The 24,126-nt window shown below is 37.1% G+C and overlaps 1 protein-coding gene across 1 annotated transcript in view; it reads left to right on the top strand.

The window, feature by feature from the left end:
* The window catches only part of LOC136837233 (protein snakeskin-like), a 42,776-nt gene extending 29,257 nt beyond the window's left edge, over positions 1 to 13,519 (top strand). The window contains 3 exon segments of the mRNA XM_067101972.1: positions 9,857 to 10,027; positions 12,645 to 12,736; positions 12,738 to 13,519. Coding sequence (XP_066958073.1) covers positions 9,857 to 10,027; positions 12,645 to 12,736; positions 12,738 to 12,837 — 363 coding nt within the window. The 3' untranslated portion in view covers positions 12,838 to 13,519.
* Positions 13,520 to 24,126: the final 10,607 nt, after the last annotated feature.

Raw genomic sequence — 24,126 nt, 5'->3', positions numbered from 1 at the left:
CTCAGCCAGAACATATCTTCCACACCCTCAATATATGATATTCTTTAAAATCAGCATTGGCTAAATGATCCCTAAAAACCTGTCTCCTAGCCTGCTTCTGAAAATTCACACATGTCCCCAACAATAGCAACTGAATTAGCTTCATCAACCCAGTCAACAAAACCGACTGCATAAGTACCCTTCTGATAGTTCTGAACTAAATTATTACAGCCTAGCAACTCCACCCAAGTATCCCCTGAAACTCGATACATTGCTTATAGCAACTATACACACTACCCCTTTCATCTTTTCACTACATTCATTCACACACACACCTGCCTGGGCTTATGTACACCTCTCACTCGAACTTTCACCATAGAAACCATACCAGGACCTAGAACCACATCATCCAACAAAATCCCCTTATAATACTTCCTGCCTACAGAAACATGTTCAGAATCCACCCGCAAATCCTCATGTACACCCGATCCTTTATCATCATCCACTCTACGTATATCCATTTCCTCGTAAAGTACAAAAACACCAGGTACTCCAACAGTTATACCACACACCCCTGTATGAACTGAGATTTTGTGTCGCCGACACGCTGGATGACCCAGTAACAACGTATTCCCCAAAGCAGCCCCTTGAATAACCAAAAATGGCTCTGTAAAAGTTCTACCCCCAAGAGATAAACACATTTACGTACCCCAAGACCTGTAACCTATTTGCTTGCACATCACATACTGTCTCTTGAGCAGGCCTCAAAGAACAATAGGAAAACATCGTTCAGAACAACTCATAGTTCATCAAATTAATAGAGGTGCCTGTATCTATAAAGATATTCACATCAACCCCATACACAGACTCTTTTACCACTGGTTTCGGCTCAGAGGGCTCACCCAGAAGTCCTGTATCGCAAGAAACAACTCCTTTTATCTCTTCCCCTTCTACTGCTTGGTACTCCAAAAATTCTGTCGGTTCCTAGAGGCTCCCGAAAAACGCCCTTAAAGTTCTCCTACCCACCAGACCAGCACTCTGAGGAGTGCTTCTTGACTCATTCTGTTTAAGAAGCGGGCAAAACCACCAACCGTGATATGCAGACTTGCAAGCACCAAAATATTTCACCACAAAACTTCTTAGCATGGCCCTGCCTATTACAATTATAACAACGCCCTGAGATCCTGAACTCGCAGAAGACTTATCATCCTCTGTCTTGGCACATAACCTCATAATTGTGGAATCAGAATCATGATGCTTTACAATAGCCCTGGAAGATTTCAGCATCCAATCCAAAAAAGGAGCTATCTACTGTAGGGCATTTCGACATGTGCTTACGAACTTGAGAGAACGGTAAAGTTTCATCCGACCCCTTTCTATCTCCATATCAAAACTATTTATGATAGCATCAGGAAAGTCATTCAGAATCCATGAATATTGCATTAGTTTCTCAAGATTTTCTGTCATAATAGTCTCCATTTACCCAACCAGAATTCTCAACTTCTTCAAAAATCCCTTGCAGCATCAAAACATCTGGCACTAAATGTGACCAGCGAATCATGGCCTTTACGGACCTTGAAAAGAGATCTGAGGTCTCGAACTGCATCGCTGGCTCCAGCTGTTCCATTTGACGCTCTCAAAAAATCCTTAAGATCGTCCCAGGTCCTACACTTCAAAGAGTGATGACTCCGGCAACACTGTCCGATATCCCCTTTATCTAAACTAAGGAAGCCTTTTACTTCATAGAAAGCTTCTACCCCATCCGTTATTTTCTTGCCAACTAAAAAATTCGACACCCCCTCTATAAAAATTTCGAGAGGAACTGGAAAAACGCCATCAACCAGCCCTCGAAAAGGTGGAACTCCTGTGTTTACAGATGTAAATTTGTGCAACATTGTCACTTTATCCTTATCTTCGTTAGCCCATTATACAGTAGTATCCGAATGGATAATCCTCCAAGTTCCAAGTACTCGACCTGATCTCAACTTCATATAACTCCACAAAGGTAGAAAGAGAAAGGAGAAATGTAAAAAAAAAAAAAACTCGTTAAAAATTCAGCAAACCCCCAACACTAATGCAAATGAGAACCATTACATCAAATTCTAAATGCCAAATGTGAACAATGAAGTAACCCTAACCGCAGATGTGAACAATTAAGAAAAAAAATTCTAAACACCACTGTGATTGATAACCAGAAATTTTCCCAAACACTCAAAATACTTAAGTCCACCCAAAAGAAAATGGGTTTGCAGAGAGAACGCGATAACAGCATCACACCAACTCCGGAATAAAATGAGCAAGCGCTCTATGATGTCATAAGATCGTCACTGTTCCCTAATGAAAGTTCCACCCACTGTCTTCCTGATGCAATCACAAAGCAACAGAACTCCCCCTTAATTAGCCCCCATTACCAGTAACTAACAAGAAAAAGCCACAGTAACACTCACGTAACCCCTTCTTACTACAATGGCAGCAAAATACGTAGCTAACCTGAAAAATAACAAAAACACTTCTCGATCTTTCAAACACACTCACTCAACACCAGCGACATAAACCCCCAATGCAACTGAACTCAGTCAACAGTTGGCACTTGCCTGAGTAAAGAAATTTCCTGAGCCAGCAAAGAGTCACGTATACCAACCAAAAGGCACACCCTAATACTTACAAATCTCAATTCCTCGTAAGATAAATCTCTTCAGAGTGTACCTAAACACTATAATATACACAAGTGTAGTTCCTGCTTGCCACCAAAACCTGTTGCCCAAGTGAGAGTAAATCCCATGCTTACCTTTTCTATCAGTCAAGGAGTACCCTCTATTGGTAGCTAGATAGTGACCACATCCAAGTGGCTACTGGCTTCGTACATTCCTACACACACGCACACATTCTCTCTCTCTCTCTCTCTCTCTCTCTCTCTCTCTCTCTCTCTCTCTCTCTCTCTCTCTCTCTCTCTCAGGTCTACAGCAAAACAGGCATTACCCAAAATAATTTATTTGACAGTAATCTAACATAACTGGATTGCAAGAAACAAATGAAATAAAATGGAATACTAATGTTCACCAATTGATCAAACATATTAAAGTCCACCATATTCAACTAATTATTCTCTCTAAATAGTTTTGCCACAATAGGACAAAATAAGTCAGAGCCCAGTACATTCCCAATGAGTACATCTTAACCTCTTCCTCAGCAACACATCTGAAGGAGTCAAATAAAACCCTTGTTAAACAAATGCATAAAAATAAAGATACGGGAATTCCTCCCACATTACTCATATAGTACACACAATGTAGAAAATGCTTGACACAAGTGAGATATATGTTAAATGAAAAGAACAATCTACAGTTTGGGAAATCTAAAATGTTTCCTACCTCCAAACAGCAATGTTCACAATCTTAATGGACAGGTCTCAAACCATAGAACCTTCACCGAAGGCGTCTAATAATATTCGGCGTTGATCTTCTCATGACAAATTGTTTGATAACTAATCCCTTCACACCCTGGGGCTCTGCCCCACCCCCCCAAAAAAAAACACACATATGAACGAATTATCTGGAACCTGGACACTTCCAGCGAACAAACTCACAAAGTCTGGTCGCTAGGCAGGGAAGTCCTCACATCTCAAGCATATCTGACGCATTCCTCATGTATACAGTTTTACTAATCAGGATACATGCCAGACACCAGCTAAATATTCTCTCAAGGTTCTTCCCAATGCCTTTAGTCATACTTATTAATCAAACATCTACTAGAATCAATAAAGAGAGTTGAAAACTTTAAGTATTTGGGATCCTTATTAATGCTGGAGGACGTATGGAAGAAGAGGTAAAACATCGGGTACAGGCAGGCTGGAACAACTGGAGAGCGGCCTCTGGAGTTCTTTGTGACAAAAGAGTACCGCTGAGGTTAAAAGGAAAATTTCATAAGACGGTGGTAAGAACAGCAATGATATATGGCACGGAAACAGCAAGCTTGAGAAAGACAGAGGAGAAGAAGATGGATGTGGCAGAAATGAGAATGCTTAGATGGATGGCTGGGGTGACGAGAGAGGATAGGATCCAAATGATTACATTAGGGGTTTACTAAGGTGGTGGAAATATCAAAGAAAGTGCAGGAGGGAGGCTGAGATGGTATGGACACCTGTTGAGAAGAGATGAGGACCACGTTGGTAGACATACTATGGGGATGGAGGTCCAGGGAAGAAGAAGAAGAGGGAGACCAAGAAAGAGATGGAAGGACTGTGTGAGGGGAGACCCGTGAGAAGGAATTGATGAGGCAGAAGCACAGGATAGAAATAGATGGAAACAGCTCATCCGAAACGGCGACCCCATATAAAAATGGGAACAAGCTGGGAAGAAGAAGAAGAAGAAGATTAATCAAACATCTACTGTGTATTGTAATTCATAAAATACCTGTGACCTATGAGCTTTTATATATATATATATATATATATATATATATATATATATATATATATATATATATATATATATATATATATATATATGTATATATGTATGTAATTCTAATGCCACAATGCCCTCTTAATTATTCTTTTTTTTTTGGATATGCTTGTAACTACAAAGCCGAAAATATCCAGACGGAAGAAATTGAAGAGCCTGTGAATGGCTCTTCAATTTCTTCCGTCTGGATATTTTCGGCTTATAGTTACAAGCATATCCAAAAAAGCGCCAAGAATTCGAGAAATAAGAGGGCATTGTGGCTATTAGAATTACATATGTGTCTATTAAAAGTGACCAGTAGATTCTACATATATATATATATATATATATATATATATATATATATATATATATATATATATATATATATATATATATATATATATATATATATATATACATATATATTATAATGATATGGCTTTATAATATATATCTTTTCTGTGTTTTTCTCTTATGTTTGTCTTGTGTTGTGTGATAATGCTGATTGCTGAAATACCAAGTGTCAGATCTTAAAAGGGTTAGTTTGACTGTGTGATTTTTTTTTTTGCCCTTAGGATCATGTTTACACAGCTGGTTGGCTATTGTGTATTCAGGTGATAGCCAAGTGTTCCCCGGTCATGAAAGGAAGTCCCCAATCCATTTAGCTGTCATCAAAAGAGAGATGAGGTGACAGGTCTAGGTAATATTTGTTGACTGAGGCAAGAGTAAAACCCCCTTTTGCGAAGGTTTGTTTCTCAATTCACTTAAACTGTCATTAAAAGAGATATGGAATGACAGGTTTAGATAACATGGTTACCCCAAAAACCTGTTGTTTGAACAACTGTGCAGGCAGGAAATCCCTGTCTTTAAAAAAGATGTGTGCTGTCAGGCTAAAGAGCCCTCTTTGACCCAGAGTGTGTCACGTTCCCAAAATCTCTCAGGGCAACATAGATTTCTTTTAAAGTAGAGTCTGGGAGGCTTTCATTGTTGTAAGAGACCCTGTAGGAGTTAGTTGGTTGGGATCTCTCTCTTTCTCTTATCCTTCTCTTCCTTCAAAAGAGAGTAAAATTTATAATATTTATTTGTGGTCACTAGTAATAATATTCCTTTTTGAGATCTGATCGTTAGAAAAGTGTGTTAGAAGTGTAACAGACGCCTCATAGAAAGTGTGTTTTTGTGAATTTTACAAAGGTTCTCACAAGCTTGTGTAAGGTAAAGTGGAGTTTTACTTGTAATTATTACCATGGTATAATAAGACATGTTAGGGAGATTTTGCCTTAGTGAAATTATTGTTGATAAATCTTTTGTGCATTTTTTTGTGTGTTCTTGTTTTGTGCATCTTTTTGTGTGTTCTTGTAGTTTTTGATTTCTTAAGTTTGGCCAATTTTTGTGTTGGTGATTTAACATTTATTTACTTAGCATTTTACTTATTTTTGATACTTTAACATTGCATACTTGATTTGATTTTCATTTGTTAAGATTTCCTTTTCAAATCTTGAGTAATTCTTAATAGTGTAAATTTTGCTTAGTTAGCATAATTTCTTGATAAATTAAAGTTTTGTGAATTAATCTTGTTTAAGAATGAATTAAATCTTGTTTTGTTTTCAAGTGATGGTAAATTTTTCAGATTGTGAATTTTAATTATAAATTTTGAAGTTAAAAATAAATTTTTGTATTTAAAGTTTTTAAACAGTGTTCATTTGTTGACCACCAGTGAGTATGATTAACTGTGTGTGCATAAGGCAAAGTGATGAACATGATTTGTTCCCTTTAGTTTTACTGAAGTGAATTAAGACCTGGGAAACAATTATAGTTGTTTGATGGAGTGATGCCCTTTTTTCTCTTGTATATTTCTTGTTTAATTCCTAATACCTCACACATACCTTGATAATCTTAGTTTGATTTTTCAAGTGATATGTAAGTTTTAAGGGATCACTGTTACCTTTAGTGTATTTAGTGTGCTCAGTCGTAATTTTATTGTTATGAGAGTTCAGGTATCTGGCTGAAGTGAGGTAAATTTTTGGGATTTTATGACTAGTTGTGTAATAACCAGGTACTTGGTACACATCGTGACTATATATATATATATATATATATATATATATATATATATATATATATATATATATATATATATATATATATATATATATATATATATATATATATATATATATACATACACACACACATGTATATATATATATAATATATATATATATATATATATATATATATATATATATATATATATATATATATATATATATATATATATATATATATATATATATATACACACACACCTTTTAGCTGCTTGATTTCCCTCACATTTTTGTTATACGCTTATCGCTTGTGATAAGCGTACCTCAAAAGAACATGAGGAATTCCTTGACGTTAGTTATGAACACATACACGCACCACATAAGTAATATGTGTATTCGAGTAATTACTTGTGTATTTCTGTGTGTATACTTATGAGTGAAAAAAGGAGTCACTTTTCCGTATTTAAAACTTCTTTTCATACAAGTTTATCTTGAATCGATGGTTATAAGAAAGTTATTTATTTTCCACAAATATATATAAAATAAGTGAATAAACAAAGGAGCAGGTGCCGTGATACAATATTTCAGGAACCTTTCTCTTAGCTGCGTAATTCGCTGTATGCGCAACGAACTCTCAAATTATGACATTACTCTTACTATTTCATAAAAAGATTAGAATGTCAAACGTGACGTTCAGAAGGGACGTATTATTGCAGTAATGTTTGAACACTTTTTTTTTTTTTTAGCTGATAGGTAAGATGGGTGAAAGAAGAGTGAGGGCAGTTAGCTAGCTAACCATGGTAGGGAATAGTTTAGAAAGTGAAATATTAGTAAGAGTAATGTCAAGTGTGGTTTATCCACAATTTTATTTAGGTAAGGGTACAATTTTTCTAATAGTAACATAATACAATAAAAATTTTACATTATAACAACATGGTAAATTGTACATATTGCTTATTTTGAATTTTATTTCTTATTAGTATAATCATATTTAAAACATAAAATAAAATAAAAAAATAAGTTCCAATTTCCTCATTTTAACCTTGATGTTAATTATCATAATGATTTTGCATGATACCTACAGAGTAAATTCTAAATATTACTTTTTCACAAGGCATTTGTTATTAATATAATGGCAGAGGTTCATCACGATGAATATATGAAGATACTCTTCTCCACCATCTGTGGTCTGTGTTGTTTGGGTGGTTTCTCTCTTCTGCTACCGATTCTTCTGTTAATTCACTGTTGCATTGATCTAGTTTGCTCCATATGTTGGTTGCCAGTCTGTACAATCTTTGATTAATTGGTTCTACTTTGTATTTTTTGTGTATTTGTTCTATATTCAGATCGTCATCTTCTTGATTCTTTCTCACTGCGGACCTTAGTATCTTATTTTGGAATTTTTGTAATGCATTTATATTGGAAGTCGATGCTAAACACGTGGGTATTGGTGGATATTCCATTATTGGTCTGATTAGGCTTTTGTAGAAATGGATTTTGATATTTGTGTTCATATTCCTAAATCGTTTTAGCTTTGTATTTTGTGTTCTTGCTGTTCTTAGCCTTTCTCTCACGTGTCTTGATATTCCTCTTTGCCCGAATTGCATTCCTAGTATTCTTGTGCTTTTAGTAAAATTCATCGGTTGTTGGTCTAACGTTATTTGTGCAGGTTTGTAAGCAGACACTGACACTAGTTGGAATTTAGATTTATTTGTCTTTATCTTCCACTTCTTTTCAAACTGATTTATTCTTTCAATTTGGTTCATTGTTTTTTGTGCTACTTGTCTTTTCAAAGTTGGATCCCTTCTTCGAGTGCGTTTTTCTGGGTGTATAATTATTTGAGTTATATCACCTGCAAAGCAGACATCAGTACAGTACTCTGGTGGTGAAGTCATATCTGATGTATATAAATAGTGTTGGACTGAGTATAGATCCTTGTGGGACTCCAATTAGTAACGGGAATGGATTCCCTATGTAATTTTGTGACTTGATTGCTGCTGTTCGATCTTTGATGAAGTTGCATAGTATTTTCTCAAAAATGTCTGGAAGGTTGAGATGTAATATTTTGTACTGAAGTCCATTGTATCCGTACTTTGTCAAATGCCTTGGTTATATCCCTACATACTAGGTTACGTAGGTACCTTCTTCTTTGTGACAGTGCAATGCTCTCATATATTGTTGCTATTGCAATCTGGGTCCCTCTTCCTTTTCTAAATCCATATTGATTATTATTGTGTAGCTGATTACCTTCTAGGAACAACACTAATCTGTTGTTAATTATTTTTTCAAATATTTTGCCAGGTACTTCTAGTAATGATATTGGTCTATAATTCTCTACCTGACTAGTATCTTTTCCTGGTTTGGGTATCAAAATCATTATTGCATTCTTAAATATAATTGGAAAATATCCCATTGAGAGAGCCCAGTTGTATATTTCTCTTAATTTCTCGAATGCAATGTCTGGTGAATTTTGAATTATGACCTTGTTAATTCCACTCTTTCCTGGTGCTTTGTGTTTAAAATTTTTAATTATTATTTTGATTTTCCATAACTCTATTTTCCTTGTTAATGGGCAGTCTTCACTGAGTCTGCTAATATCAGCTGCATAATGCGGATTTGTTCTGTTTCTATGTTGTTCAGTAAATTCATTGACTATTGTCTCATGTTGGTTGTCGAAATTTTGGTTATCCTCCTGCCTTATCTGGAATATTTCCTGCCAGTAGGCCTTGTGCAGTAATTCCTTCTCCTTGTCATCATGTATTTTCTCATTCCCATGCTTTATGTATGGCGAAGTGTTAGTTTTGCTTCCCATCAGTCTTGCCACGGAGTTCCAAAATTGTTTTGGGTTATTGTACTGTATTTCTGTGTTTTTTATTAGGTCTTCCTAATTTTGATGATATAATCTTGAGTTTTCTTATACTAACTGTTCTTGTAATGACACATATCTTCTCATTAATATGCTGTTCCACCCTGTTATAAGTACTGTGTTTTGGATGTTGTTGTAGTGCCTTTGTATCAATTTCAACTTATCACTACTAATAGGATGTGGAAGTGTGGTGTATTTAGTTATGGGTATATGATTTTTTATTGCTTCCTCTATATTTTTGTACCATTCTTCAAGCTCACCATCTACTATTTCTTTTGTTATTTCTATTTCATTTGAATTTGAATTTATTGTTGGTTGTCTGCTCATTTTTTTTGCATATGTTTTATTGCGCGTATGGATTTGCCGCCGAGCGAACGGTATGCGTTCACAGTTACAGCATGTGTCAGTGTGGAAGGAAAGGGAAATTCCTTAAGCATGAATGCATAAAAGCAGGTCAGAGAACTAAGCAGCAACATTAGTATATTTTTAACTTTTTTTCTCTTTCCTATTCTCTTACACAGGTTTTTGTAATCATCGCCGTCAGCATTTTCCGAGGTGGCAATGTAGGCCTTTATGAAACTATAGATGCCGGTTATTTTATTTGTGGAGTTTTGACTACGGCTCTGATCATCACACCCTTGCTGCTTGTTTGTTACATCATGGGAGCAACAGATATCCAGAGGAGTATTCTGGTGAGTTACTGAAAATCTCCACGTTCCCTTCATTTTATATTTTGATTTACAGATTTTGGACATGGAAGGTCTATCACCTCTGCTCTCAGCTATATCATCGCATCGTCTTCATATCTGTGGAGGTATAAATACTTCTATATGGAGTATATATACCTCATAGCATAAAGCCCTTTTTCAGCCCGGCTCGGAGGATGCAAGATAGGAGGGAAGAAGGACAGTGGGCGTAACCCGAAACGAGACATTGGCCAGGTACTTGAAAGACACAAGATTGGTAAACACGGAAAAGGGAGGTAGGGATCTTTTTTATCTCAATTAAAGAGGCCGAAATAGTATAGGTCAAACCAGGCAATGAATTAACCTTTGGTCGGAGCAATAAGATAAGACTAGGCTCTTTCTTTAGAAGCACAGTCTCGGCATCAAGCCATACAAGAAACGTAACAAAGACTAATGGACCAATGTTTCAAACAGGGATGTCAGTGTTTGAGTACAGTAACTGGGATGACAGAATCGAAACTAACTTTGTAGATCATTCAGCAACGCGAGATCTTTCCACGACCATCCTGAAGAAATCTGAGCAGAAAAAGTTTACTTATTCATGAATAATCATTGATCCCCAAGTGACAACTGTGGCTTTTGTGTTGACACTGTTCATCTTCATTGCGACGCGTTTCATCGATCTCTAGCCGACATTTTCAAGCGAAATGAGTACACGTATGAGTATATTTACAAAGGAAGAGACATTGGCACAACAAAGCCAAATATAGAATGACATCGTGAAAAATGCGATCACACAAATAAAATAATATACAAGTAAAAAATGCAACCAAGTTTCTTCGGCGCAATCGATTTTCTCTACAGCATATAATGCTGTATGAAACTCTCAGTCACGGCCCATGAAACTCTTAGCTGCGTTCCATGAAACTTTCAGCCTTTGTTGTTGGCACTTACAGCGGCGCCAGATGCACAATCATGGCTAACTTTACCCTTAAATAAGATAAAAACTACTCGGGCCAGTGGGCTGCAATTTGGTATGTTTGATGATTGGAGGGTGGATAATCAACATACCAATTTGCAGCCCTCTAGCCTCAGTAGTTTTTAAGATCTGAGGGCGGACAGAAAAAGTGCCGTCACAATAGTTTTCTTTTACAGAAAACTAAAAATGGGGCTAATATAAGGGTGTGTTATGTCTCTGTGGCTGTTCATTACCTTTATGGATGGAGTGATGTGAGGAGTCAGAGAAAGATCATAGGTGTGCGTGCAAAAACTGTGGAGTAAGAAGATGGGTTGTTAATGGAGTGTGAAATATCCAGCATTCACATACAGAACAGCAGTGACTGGGGATAGCGAAGAGAGACCGGAGGAACTGGTGAGAAACTGATAACATGTTTGTAAAAGAGGAAAGTTGAGAGTAGCATGGACAAGATTAAGTTTATGATGGTAAACTGGAACTGGGAAGAAGTAGAAAATGTTAATATGGATAGTGGGAGAATGGAAGCAGTAGATTCAAAAATGTATTTGGTATAAAAGATAATGATTGATGTTAGGAAGACAATAAAGGCAGCAGAATGTATGCAAAGATGAGAAGGAAACTTGGAGTCTCTATGAAAGCCAATTTGTGAAGGATTGTTAAACCAACTTTCCTCTGGGGAAGTGAATAGAGGATATTGAATGGACTTGAAAGAAAGAAGGTGAACACTGTAGAAATGAACGGTTTACTTAGTGTTTGTGGCATTAGTAGAATGGAAAGGGTGAAAAATGTGGAGATATATAGGAATTGTGGAAGGATTTATGTAGATGAGAAGAGTCCAGCGTGTTTTGGGTTTGCTCTGTTATTTGGAAAGAACAAAGGATGAAAAGGTGATGAAAAGAGAATACAATTCAGAAGTGCTGGGAGGACAGAATTATGTAGAAATAGCCCTATAGATGGAGGGAAAGGGCGAGAGGGTGAGTGCAAGTAGAAATGAATGGTCATAGTGTGTGTGTGTTGTGTGTGTGTGTGTGTGTGTGTAGAGGGGTTGAACATGCTATTGGTGAGTGTTTTGTGTAGGTGTACAAAGCGGCTGGCATCGTGAAAGTTTTCTACAAAGGTGTCTACCCATGCTTCAACAGTTTAACTATGAATGTGGCAGCGATCGTTGCCGCTATGGGAAACAATGTCGATAATACCTGTGGAGCTCAGATAGAGGCCTCGTCTGGTCTCCACGGGTATATGAATGAAATCGCCGAATACAACCCTTGGCGTTTGAATTGTTGAGTGTCGCAACTATATTCCCGTGAATGTTGGATCGAGACCTCAAGCTTTCAAAGAGCATTTTCTTGGAATATTTCCTTCGGCCACGTCAGGCGCTCGGATGAAAAAGCATATTCAAGAAGTAAAGCGAGGAGGGAATTTAGGAAGTCCATAGGGATTTGGTGTGCAGTAGATATTTCTATCGTATAGAACTAGTTGCCAGTTAGGAAGTATGGTGTGTATTAAGCAAATTAGTAGCGTTTGTGTTTTTGTCATAATATTATTCGTAACAATTTTTGTTCATATCTGGCTAAATGAATGCCCATGAAAATATGACTTCCATATTGATAGTATAACCTCTCTTTTTTGTATTTTTCTCCACACCAGGAAATGGCCGTGAACTTCCTGCTCTTCTTGTTTCTGCTGACTGCAGGATCTGTGACTATAAACACATATATTAATTCATATGAGCGGTACACTAAAATCAAAAGCCATGGCGACGGGAAGCTTCTGCATTTTGGCTTCCTTCGCCTACCTCGGAGATTTTCTCCTCTCTGTAATGAATTTCAGGAATGAATGAAACCTTACATCATCAAGTCTTCTTTGTACAAAAGAGAAAGGCAAATGTCAGGCCTTTCCTTGCATGAGTAACTCGTAAAACAGATTGACCTTTTCAGAATCGTCACCATCACGCCAGGATCATTACTCTCAGGCCCTCTCCTTAAATAGAAAGTAGACAGGCGAAAAAGCGCACTCATTCAGTCACTCTTGTAACTTAAAAATAACAATCAAACTGAGCCGATTTCTTTAACTTTCCCCCAAGGTAGGCTATGCTGTAGGCTACACATAGGTCAAAGAACAATGTGTTTATATAATCTTAGTCAGATCTGTACATACAATAATTTGGAAATACGTTTTTCAGAAATTAATAAAGAGGCGGAAATAACATCAGTTTTAAGGTTGACCTTTATAGTACAGTATTATGATACATTTTCAATATATGTTAAGCACTACTGTCGTTTTGAAAGAGTGTTAGATACGTGAAGATAAAGTGGTTTTTATTTGGAAAGCTCTTGTATTACTATAGTATAACTCAAAAGGTAATTATGACTTTTAGTTCAGACTTTAGAAATAAGTTTTTCTAATGGTGCTTTTCACGTTAGCGAAGAAGTTTCATTAACCTAATTTTATTACAAGTTATTATATGTACTGGTATTGATTTGTTTGTTATGTTAAAATTCCCGAATAAAATGTCAAGTGTCTGTCTAATGTTTATCTTTAGGCCAAGATCTTTTTTCTTCCAATTCCTCACATGTACGGTTCGTTTTATCCGTTGTGGTTTTTCGCTTTTTATTTCAATATTCAGTTTCATCTCCAGGTAACTTCCATTATTCAAGTATGTGTATTATAAGAAGCGCACTGCAAATGAGGAAATTGTTTGCAGACTTCAAAAAAACAAGTCCCTGAAGTGAGCAGAGCAAACTGCCTACCTGCTAGTCAGCAACTGAAAATGTGAAAATTGAGAATTAAGACATTCGCAAGGAAATCCTAAACAAAGGAAGAAGGCTACACTAAAATAAGAGAAAAAATGCTGTAATGATGGCCAATGAATATAGTAAAGGTGGATGTCGTTGCACTGTTATTGGCCAAAAGTGCAGACAAAATGATCAGAAGACAGACCTTGGACTGAAAATAAGGTTTATATATAACCAGTGATACCATGAAACTGCAACAAAACAGCAGCAGTAGTATGTAAAAGGCCAAAATAATACAAACAAGTAAAGCAAAACATCAACTTCAGATGCAAAAAACGAAGTAAAAGGAACGCATGCACATAGACTAAAGTCAAAAATATTCATTTATATACAATAACAGTAATGGAATTACTGTAAATAAATGTTTGTGGTGACTATGGTCGATATATCCATCTATCTATCTGTCTATCTATCTATCTATTTATCTATCTATCTATCTATATATATATATATATATATATATATATATATATATATATATATATATATATATATATTTGAAACAGCTACAAAGAATAAAATTAAAGACAGCGACAAGGTACCAAGCACTTCCGTGTATTCCGTTCACATCTTCGGGGTATAAAGTAAGTAAAAAAATAAACAAAATAGCCATAAAAAGGAAACTTTATAGAACATAGATTAAAGCCATTAACAAGCAGATTATGTGATAAACCATGTAATGACCGAGAATGCTTATAAACACTTGAGCGCTCAAAATGCCATTAGTGAAACAAGCAATCGCTGAAAGTTGACGTTGTACTGCCCTACAATTTTATGAACACGGTAACTACCAGGTTTAAACAGACAATAACTAAGATTTAGAAGTTGGTTATGTTCAGTTACAGCGGATGCAATATTACTGCATTTCCTTTAACAACATTATTACAAAACATTAGCTCATATGAGTTTTTCTAAACTATACAGTGGTTAAATCATTTTTATGTATAAATACAGGATTTGCCAGCTGTCCTGTTCTAAAAGCATGACGATGTTGTTTAATACGGCAATCCAGGTCTTCACCAGTTAGACAGAATTCCTTCCAACCACATCCCAGGAATCATGTAAATGCAATAACTATTTTCGTTTAGGGAATTACGAACTACTAGGGATTCAGAGCCGATGAATCATCGGATAAAGATGAAAGTTGGCAAGTGTATACTTAACCCTACCTAATTTTTGTCCGTATTATTTAATACCTAAGCGCGATAGTTTTGATATTTGTAGAGTAAAATGAAGTCGCCGATGGCGGAGCCGAGAAAATCACAGACAAGGATCCTAAAATAATTCGTGATGTAAACATCATATGACGTCATGAGGCTCCGCCTATCCACCAAGTAGGCGGTGAATGGATATGCTCAGACAGTCTAGGCTTCAACAAATTCGATAATGGCCAGCAGGGTATGGAATTGCCCACGTGGTTGCAAGACTGCATTTGTGTTATGGCTTGGTACGTTGCATGCAAGAGAGAAGACCCGTGGCAAGATTTACTATAGTGTGAATAGGCAATTATTTCTATGGTGGGTAATAGTTACTTGGAAACACTCATCTCTTGCTGCAGCAAACAGAAGGGTATAGTGTCGAAACCCGAGGTAAAACAAAATGGATTGTCTTTTTGCATTCCCGCCTGAATAGATGTAGATCTAACAAATGAGCTATAGACTGGTTTATTTTGTGGATGAATTACATGCACTGAATTATTTGTAAAGTAGAAACAATACAAATATCAAGGAAATGGAAGAATTCCAAGCTAACAACCTAGTCCCAACAACAGCTGTGGAAGTTGCGATGAAACCTCAAAAAAATGGTAATATAATAATAATAGTATATAATAATAATAATAGCAAAATGATTGAGAATGATAATGCAGTCAAGAGGTTAAAGACAAATCCTGCTCGCCACCATTGACATCGCTGAAGCCTAGGATGGGTACTAAATACCGAAGGCCGAGAGAGACAAGGTTAACCAGCTGGGTGGAGTCGCCTCCCACTTTGGGTAGCTACGCAGGCGATGACGTATCTTAGAGGTACCTGCTCATTACAGCAATTCACCTGCTGAAGCAATAAGGAGGTAGACAAAGCTCCGCCTGCATGGGGGATTTTGAGGAAAGTGACCAGACATTCTCTTTCTCTTAGCCTTGGGTACTAATATCAATTAGTGAATATGTCATCGGCAAGTGGCCAGAGCCACAGTGAAGAGATGTTTTCCCAATATATAAACTTCTCTTCACTGTGGGTGGAGCCTCATGACGTCATAGGTTAACGTCACTATTGCAAGTCTATATTTGCCTCTTGTAGTCTCCCACTAGAGTAAGAATTTTTTCCATTTTTTTTTTTTTTTATCCTTTTCCCTCTCTAGTATTATCTTGACTGTTCTTTTTTCAGTCGACTTATTCTCTGCCTACATGCTGCTGTTTCATCAGAAAATCATGATTAGTTATTCTTAATGAAGACCGTTTACTCTCAAAACAACAACTTGAAACACTTGATGTTAATCAATAAAGAATGTATCGAGAGTATCCTCTTAAAATGACCTATGGAAGGCCCGGCGTGATACTCTCTCTGGATAATCTAACTATATTTATCAAAATAGTTTTGTCTTTAAGATAAAAATCCTCGGAGGCTATTCACTCTTATAGCCTACCTGGCAAATAATATTAGTATCAGACGAGTACCCAAGATCTGAAGCATTTGATTTAGTCCAATATTCGTCGATACAGGAGGTCTATAGAGCGAGACAGAGCATTCTGGCAGCATTAGATAAGTTTCAAGTACTGCGAAAAGGAGAACTTCCTGTCAAATGTAGCAAGTTTTGCTGAATATTTAGAATCATAAATTAGCTTTACGTATGCAAGGGGGATGGAGCACTGTTCAGATAACCAATAAGAGTTGTATAATTTGCATACTGTACTGCGTTATTTCCTGTGCCAACAAACCTGTTAATCGTAAAGACTAGAAGAACAGGTCCCCAGAACACTCCTCCGTAGAACTCCAGACGAAATAATGTCCCCTTTCCCTTAAAGGCCGTCAGCAAAAATAAACGCAAAAACTCCTGCTGGCAGTTACTTGAAATACTGTGCATGAGATCAGTTACGTAGCCTCAGGATCTTATTTACCAAGTTTATCCACTGGAGGTCAGTGGTTTACAGACTTCAGTGCAATTCAGAATTAAGATTAATTTCTGGATTCCTACGCATTGCTAACAGATGTGAGAGTAGGATCTAAAAGGTCAATACATACTTGTTTCATACTGGCACGCTGGTCGTCAGAAGGAAAATGTCATTAAACGTTATGAGAATCTCGCTGTGCCTAAATATAAATAAAAACCGTTAATTTCCGTAAAAACACTTTTCCTCTCTCCTTATGTTTTCATTATGTTTTACAACAATTGTAACAGTTCTCCATAACCGAGAAACACCGACACTGAACTTCAAATTTTTCTTAAAGAAGACACAAATAAAGGCTCGAGAAATGACGTAGGCAGAACTTACAGTATTTTCCACGAACTGAATACTTCATTGCGTTGGAAGTTAGTCTTCAAGAAAATCCCCCAATGCTTTTGAATATCTATTCTGTTTTCATGTAAGAGGTGCCTGTTAACCTGTTCCAAGACTAGTGATTTGTTTTTAAACTGATTCACAGGAGGAGAAATGGTCACACAGATTAATATTTTCCTCCATTTGCATTATGGAAAGAAATTACAGTGAAAATAACATTAACAAATCCTTTTTAAGGACTACAATTTTTAATAAATTGACGAGGAGATTCGAAAAGCCATTAATATCTTCATAAGTGAAAATTTCACATCGAAACAAGAAGAGTGCTGTTTTCTTTTTGAAAACAGTTTCTAAACCTATTAATTATTTTCTGAAAATGACGTAACCTACATTGATGAAAGTATTTTAGTGTTCTTAAAGCTTTATTTTGTACAGAGTCCTGCCTATTATTCTCGTGCCTATTTCGTCCCTATCATCGTTTCAGTGACGGTGAATGAATCAAAATTCTCCGATTTAATTCTTCATTCGTGCTCTCAAGCCTCGTCCATCATAGCTGCTCAACTTGTTTAACTTGACCTTGCTCCAGCATTCACCTCTCGTAAGTAGAGAACAAATCTTTCGGTCGAGCCCTGCCAGGGTCCTGGAATGCTACGCAGCGGTTTCGTTAAAGTTTTGTTTTGTTTTCTTCTCCTCATACTTTCGCTCCGCTGTTGACCTGTTCCCTGTGGCATTTTCCCGAGATGTAACCGATTATTGCACCAGCCCGGGACCTTTTCCTGAAAAAAAGCGAGAAGCCATATCTTAAAAACTGACCATAGAATTTTCTTGAAAATAATCTCATTACGTTTCCCACACCCAAATTTCTAGGGAATATTCTTGGCTAATCAACCTAATCTAACTAACCTAAGCTAGAGGTAAGGCAAAAAAAAAAAAACCCGGGGCTGGTGCAATACAAGTAGGCCTATACATCTGGGAAATATGTTTCCCGGTGCCATGAAAAGACTGCGTTTACTCTATACAATGAAGGGCTAACCATCTGCTGTTAAGGTCGACTAAAAGTACGGATGTACTTACCAGAGTAGATCTCTTCTTCAAAAAATAGGATGGAGCTCAGATTACAAATTAGGATTACAAATTAGAATAAAATAAAATTGCAATAATAGGGTTGTATGTCATCATGATGTATAATTGCAATTATTTTTTCTATTCCAACAGCAGTTGGCATTATCACATTTCCCTATTCAGAGGGCAACTGTGCCTGATTAATGACGACGGGTGTGCAAACTACAATAGAAGGCTTTATGTACAAAAATTAATGGCTAGCGTTTAATTATGTTTACTGGGAAAGGTGTGGTCATGTTGCGGATCAATATCTTTAGTCCTCTGACTTAACTCCTCGATATATCGAGCGGCAGGTGCAGACGGATACTGTTCAATCATTCGCCGAGAAAGGGAGGTCGTTGCGAGCAATTTAATCATAAGTGAAAAAGTTTGCTTTGAGTGGTCACTGCGAGAATGCTCTTTTCGAGTCGACTCATGAGCAAAATTCGGATGGAGGCACTTTGAGGAAAATTTGAAATCGGGCTTACTACTGTCGCAGGTTCGAGTCCCGCGGTGGCAGGTAAGCTTTCATTCAAATGGTTCGTTCTTCATACTGAAGGGACAGGCAGTCATTTCTTTTCCGGCTCAATTAGACCGAAGTTATTGCACTGAGAGGTAAGGCTCTCTTAGGAATGAATAGAGGTGATCAACTGATGCCCCGGCTGTTATGGGTTCCCCATCGTCCTACTCAAGATCTAGTTATATTGCTGTTTTGGACGGCTGATGGCAAGGTTTCTTGTCTAACTGGAATGTCCTCCCCATTTCCCATTCATTATCAACCACTTTCATACATACACATGTATACATACATACATAAATTCATGAACTGAACTGAATTCCAAATGCATTACTTACCATGTGGTTAATAATGCTAACTTCTGCCTTTACATTAAGTTTAAGACTAAGCCACGTTAAAACGCGTTAATAGAATAAATGAAGTATAAAATAAGAATGCTTAAAACACACATACACACATATATGTATATGTGTGTGTGTGTGTGTGTGTATAAAGAGAGAGAGAGGGAGGGGGAATATATTTTGTATCTCATTTCTTCTATTGACGTGTTTTAACGTGGCTTAGTCTTAACCTTGATTTAAAGGCAAAAGTCAAAGCTATTGAAACACATGGTAAGTAATGCCTCTGAATTTCCTGTTTCCCTATTCAGTTCATTCAGCGAGTTTTACTTTGCTATTTCAATTTTGTTTTTATTCCCCCTTTTGCTGGTCGCATTTTTTATTTACTTTTGAAGTTACTACCTTGATAATTTGAGGAAATATAATTTGTCCTTGGGAATAAAAATCAGATATGAATTCTTCCGTGCATGTTGTAAATTGATTGAAACGAAAGCATTAGATGCTTGAGAAATATCTAAAGATCAGAAAAAGCGGGCAAATAAGATTCAGAAATTCAAGGGGCGGGGGTGATACCGAGAATGGAATAAAACAAAAGTAAAAATGTGATTCAATAAAATGGCAGAAATTATTTAGAAAGGAATCGAGTAAAGATAAATAAAAGAGTAATGTGTCAGTTGATCTTTGTAAGATTATCTCGTGGGTGAGATTTTCTGTAGGCTCCTTCCAAAAGAAAAGGGATACAAATGATGGCAGTCTAGAGATCGCACACCTGTGGAGCTGAAGGCTGCTTGAATCTCGACAAGACTGAGGTTATTTTACGGTGTCTTGACCGCTGTACGGTAATTTCACAGAGAAAATACGTGCATGTGAAAAGGAAAGGAAAAGAAATGAATGTAATGCTAAACAAATGTTAATTCAAAATATGTGTCCACTTGAAAATTGTGCTTGTATGTTTTATGCATGGCGTTTTCTTGCATATTCTTCAGTTTTTATTATTGCATAGGTAGCATTGGTTAGATGAGTAGATTCTTTCTGTTAACCAGTTAAAACAGCTATCACTTTTCTAACTTAACTTAGGGCAGCATTCACACAGTTGCCAATGGAGTGGCAGACGCAGTAAAAACAGCAAGCACAGCAGGCAGTGAAAGGCTGTATAAACATCCATGGAAACAGATGTTGCAGTCACCATCTGAACAGCAGACTCATTAGGCACAGCAGACGTAGTGACCCATACAGGATCCATAGGTGCAGGAACATACAGAATTTTAACACTCATCATGTATAAGGCACTCAGGACTTACAATATCCAAATGCAAAAATCAAGTCCTAAGTTGGATTAATCTTGATAAGAAATACACTGCCATTCAACAGAAAAATGATTTACGAAGGTTACAAAAATCCAGAGTAAGTATTACTGAATCAAGACTAATTTAAAATTCACAGTTTTACTTTCAATTTCCTAAGTTCTACCTTCTGTCGGTTCCAAAAAGCTGAAGGAGTACTCACCAAGGTTTTCTTGGTTTCTTGGAGGTCCTGGAAGGGGTCTGATTTTCTCTTCACTATGGAATATTAGAATTTTAAAGAAACTTGCGTAAATTCTTTTTAAAAGCAGTTTTTGTTTACACTTTTAAGTAAGAAATGAGATCACTTAAAACAAGAGAAAGTACTATCAACTAAGTTCATGGCTTCAAATTCAGTATCTAGCTTCAAGGTGAAGGACCATCCTTCTCTGTTGTACAAATCAACTGGAACAATTCTTACAACGAAATCAAAATGCAGCGATTCTGCCCAGGTGCCAAGACAGATCCGCAAGTGAAGACTTATATGCTATGCTCGCCCAATAAGCCAGATCAGGTCGGTCCTGGGCAAGGGAGTGAACTGTCAGCTATATGCAGCATGCTCTCAGACAGCAGAGGGGAAAATTCGACGTATCATTAACGATTTTTGCCCAAGGTGGGCAAAACCATTTGAGTCTCACCCTGATAGCGAGATCTGTGGGAGAGAAGCAAAAAAAAACGAACTCAGCAACAGGGGAGCGAACCAGTTTAATCATTCAAAGAACAAGTCACGCGGGTTACTGAAAAACCACTGAGCTAATTACTGCTTCTCCCACTGAACCAGAAAAGAGCAAAATATGAACTTTTGCTTCATTGGACACGGATCCGGTTCGAAGGTCCATCCAAAAGAAGGTGGCGAATTCTCTTATTACAAATTTCATTAAAAGAATAAACTAACTCCACAAGCTTCCGCAATTTTGGGATCAAAGCGACCTTTAATTTACTTCCCAGAATCAAGTTTCTTGTGGTTAAAAACCAATCATTTTAATCCCAACAAGTCATTTTTCCATAACATATCAAACCTTCAAGCCAGGTCTCAATTACTTACACAGTTTGATAGGCACTTTCCTGTTTCCTGTATTTGAACTCTCTGCGATAACAATGGCGTCTTATTTTCCACAGTGGAATTTACTAATGGTCCATTCTCAGCTTATGGGAGTTTTAGTTCAAATATATTTAACTTACTTGGTAGAAATAATGAAAAATATACACTGGGCACAGATTAATTTGAATATTTATTTATTAGATATTTATATGGAGGTCGCGTAAGACACGAGCTTATCCCAGTGAAGCCTGCTGTAAACTCTTTTTTCAGAAGACCATATGAAATACAGATCTGTACTGGCTACAGAATGGTGTAACGCAGCCAGCTCATTTCACAACAGGGTACCAAAGGTTGTGAACACTCCACTGGAAAAAATTGTATCATGAAATGTGATCTCATAGGGATGCTGCTCCGTCCCAGATATGGAATGAGCCTCTGAGATATGTATCTTTGTCAGACGTTAAGTCTTTCAAATGCACTGTCAGGTATTTTAGATAAAGAATGCCCGAGTGACACTTACAAGAATGATCAATAACCTGAGCCAGTGTCTGGATGGTATAGTTGCATATTAACATATTATTATATGCTCTTCCAGAATTTGGTAGATCATAACTTTTAATTTTACAATGAGTGAATAACCATAATCGTGAAGTTTTCGTTAAGACCTTACTTCAAGCCTTTTAATGCATCCTTCCAACAGGTTGGCGAGCAAGAGCTCCACTGATGACAGTAATTTTATATTATACTATACTACAAATATTTTTCCCAGTTGGACAGGTATCAAATTTACAGACATCAATGAATTTTTTGTAACCTACATTATTTTCCTAAAACTTTTCACCCTTCCATTGTTTTGGAAGAAAATTTTACAGTTTCTTTTAAATAAGTTATTAGAATGGTATTAACTTATCTTCTCTTATCTTATTCTATAGCGGCGAGTCGGTAGAGTTGCGGCCTTCTACTCGTTAGGCCCGAGTTCGACTCCCCGGCCGGCTAATGAAGAGTTATAGGAATTTATTTCTGGTGATAGAAATTCATTTCTCGCCATAATGTGGTTCGGATTCCACAGTAAGCTGTTGATCCCGTTGCTAAGTATCCAGTAGGTTCTTAGCCACGTCAAATAAGTCAAATCCTTCGGGCCAGCCCTAGGAGAGCTGTTAATCAGCTCAGTGGTCTGGTAAAACTAAGATATACTTATTTTCTAACTCTCTCTCTCTCTCTCTCTCTCTCTCTCTCTCTCTCTCTCTCTCTCTCTCTCTCTCTCCTTTAAAACGAAATTGTTCTCGCTAGTTCTAACCTTACTCAGAAACTTAGTGTTTCAGTGCTTATCTGTCTGTAAGGGATTTAGCTCTTTCACACCTGCTTCCATCTCATAACCCTTAAGGCTACTATTCATGCTCTGGATCTGCTCTCTGACTCAGGCTAGAACAGAAGACGGCCTCCCACAGTGATAAGCAGTTCCCCGAATATGAAACAGCCTGGAACAAATGAGGAAATGACGTAGTCAGTCAGTTGTGAAGTTGGTCTCAATAGGATGACTGGTGACTAACTTCCAGTTGTATGAGGAAACCATTGAAAGGCTAAACCCAGGAGATAGCCTTCAGCTCTAGGCTCCGCTCAGAAACGACCATTTTGTGAGATGAGGTTACTGTCGGGACTTTCTTTTTCCCCTTGACGTCTACTTTGGAGCAAGCACATTAATGATGGGTGAAGGATCCACCCTCCAGCAGAGAGCTTAACGGCACTGGAACAGCTACAGAACGGCAGTGAATAGTGGACTGTGACGTGAAGGGTAATTTGTGTGACGCCAAGAACCATCAGCCATTAAAGATGTGGCCTACTAAAGACACTGCATATTCCCAGAAGTCACTCTTGGCACCAGGAATTTCACACGTTGTTAGGGCTCTGGTTTTGCTGCCACCAAAGGGACTGAAAAGACAATTCATAACAGTAACATATCTTAGTGCCCTTTCACAACATGGGTAAAAAAATTACATCCTATGTAGATCCCTTAACTTATCAGTGTTCCTGTATTTAACGTCTGAGTAGCTGCAGCCTGGCCCAGCAGTAGCTGAAAAGCAGCTGCATGTAGGAATTACGTGAAACCGTAGCCATTGGGAAAATATTATGTTCCAATAATAGAACGAAGTCTTGTGTCATTGTCCAGCACATAGTGAGCAGAAAATTTTAATGTTAAAGAAAATTAGTTGCACTATGATTAGAGCTTGTCATAAATATTTGCTACTACATCAGAAAGTTGGTTATTATTTCCTGTCTTTTTTTTTTTTTTTTTGTAACTCGTGGAGCATAGTTTTCAATAATACTAAGCCGAGGGTTTGTTCAAAATATGCCCAATGACTCTGGTTCAGTTGATTACTGTTCACTTAATTTTTACCGATATCAGGAGAGATTCATTTACAAATTTATGTAACAGTGCAGAAGAATGTGTGATGGTCAGAGTATGAATTGTGAAGCTGGCGATGAGGTTGCGGAAGGTATTAAA

Source organism: Macrobrachium rosenbergii, chromosome 58 (genome assembly GCF_040412425.1).
Source record: "Macrobrachium rosenbergii isolate ZJJX-2024 chromosome 58, ASM4041242v1, whole genome shotgun sequence".
NCBI classification, from domain to species: Eukaryota; Metazoa; Arthropoda; class Malacostraca; order Decapoda; family Palaemonidae; genus Macrobrachium; species Macrobrachium rosenbergii.
Note: the sequence above shows the minus strand (reverse complement) of the source record. Positions and strands in the feature narration are given on the sequence as shown.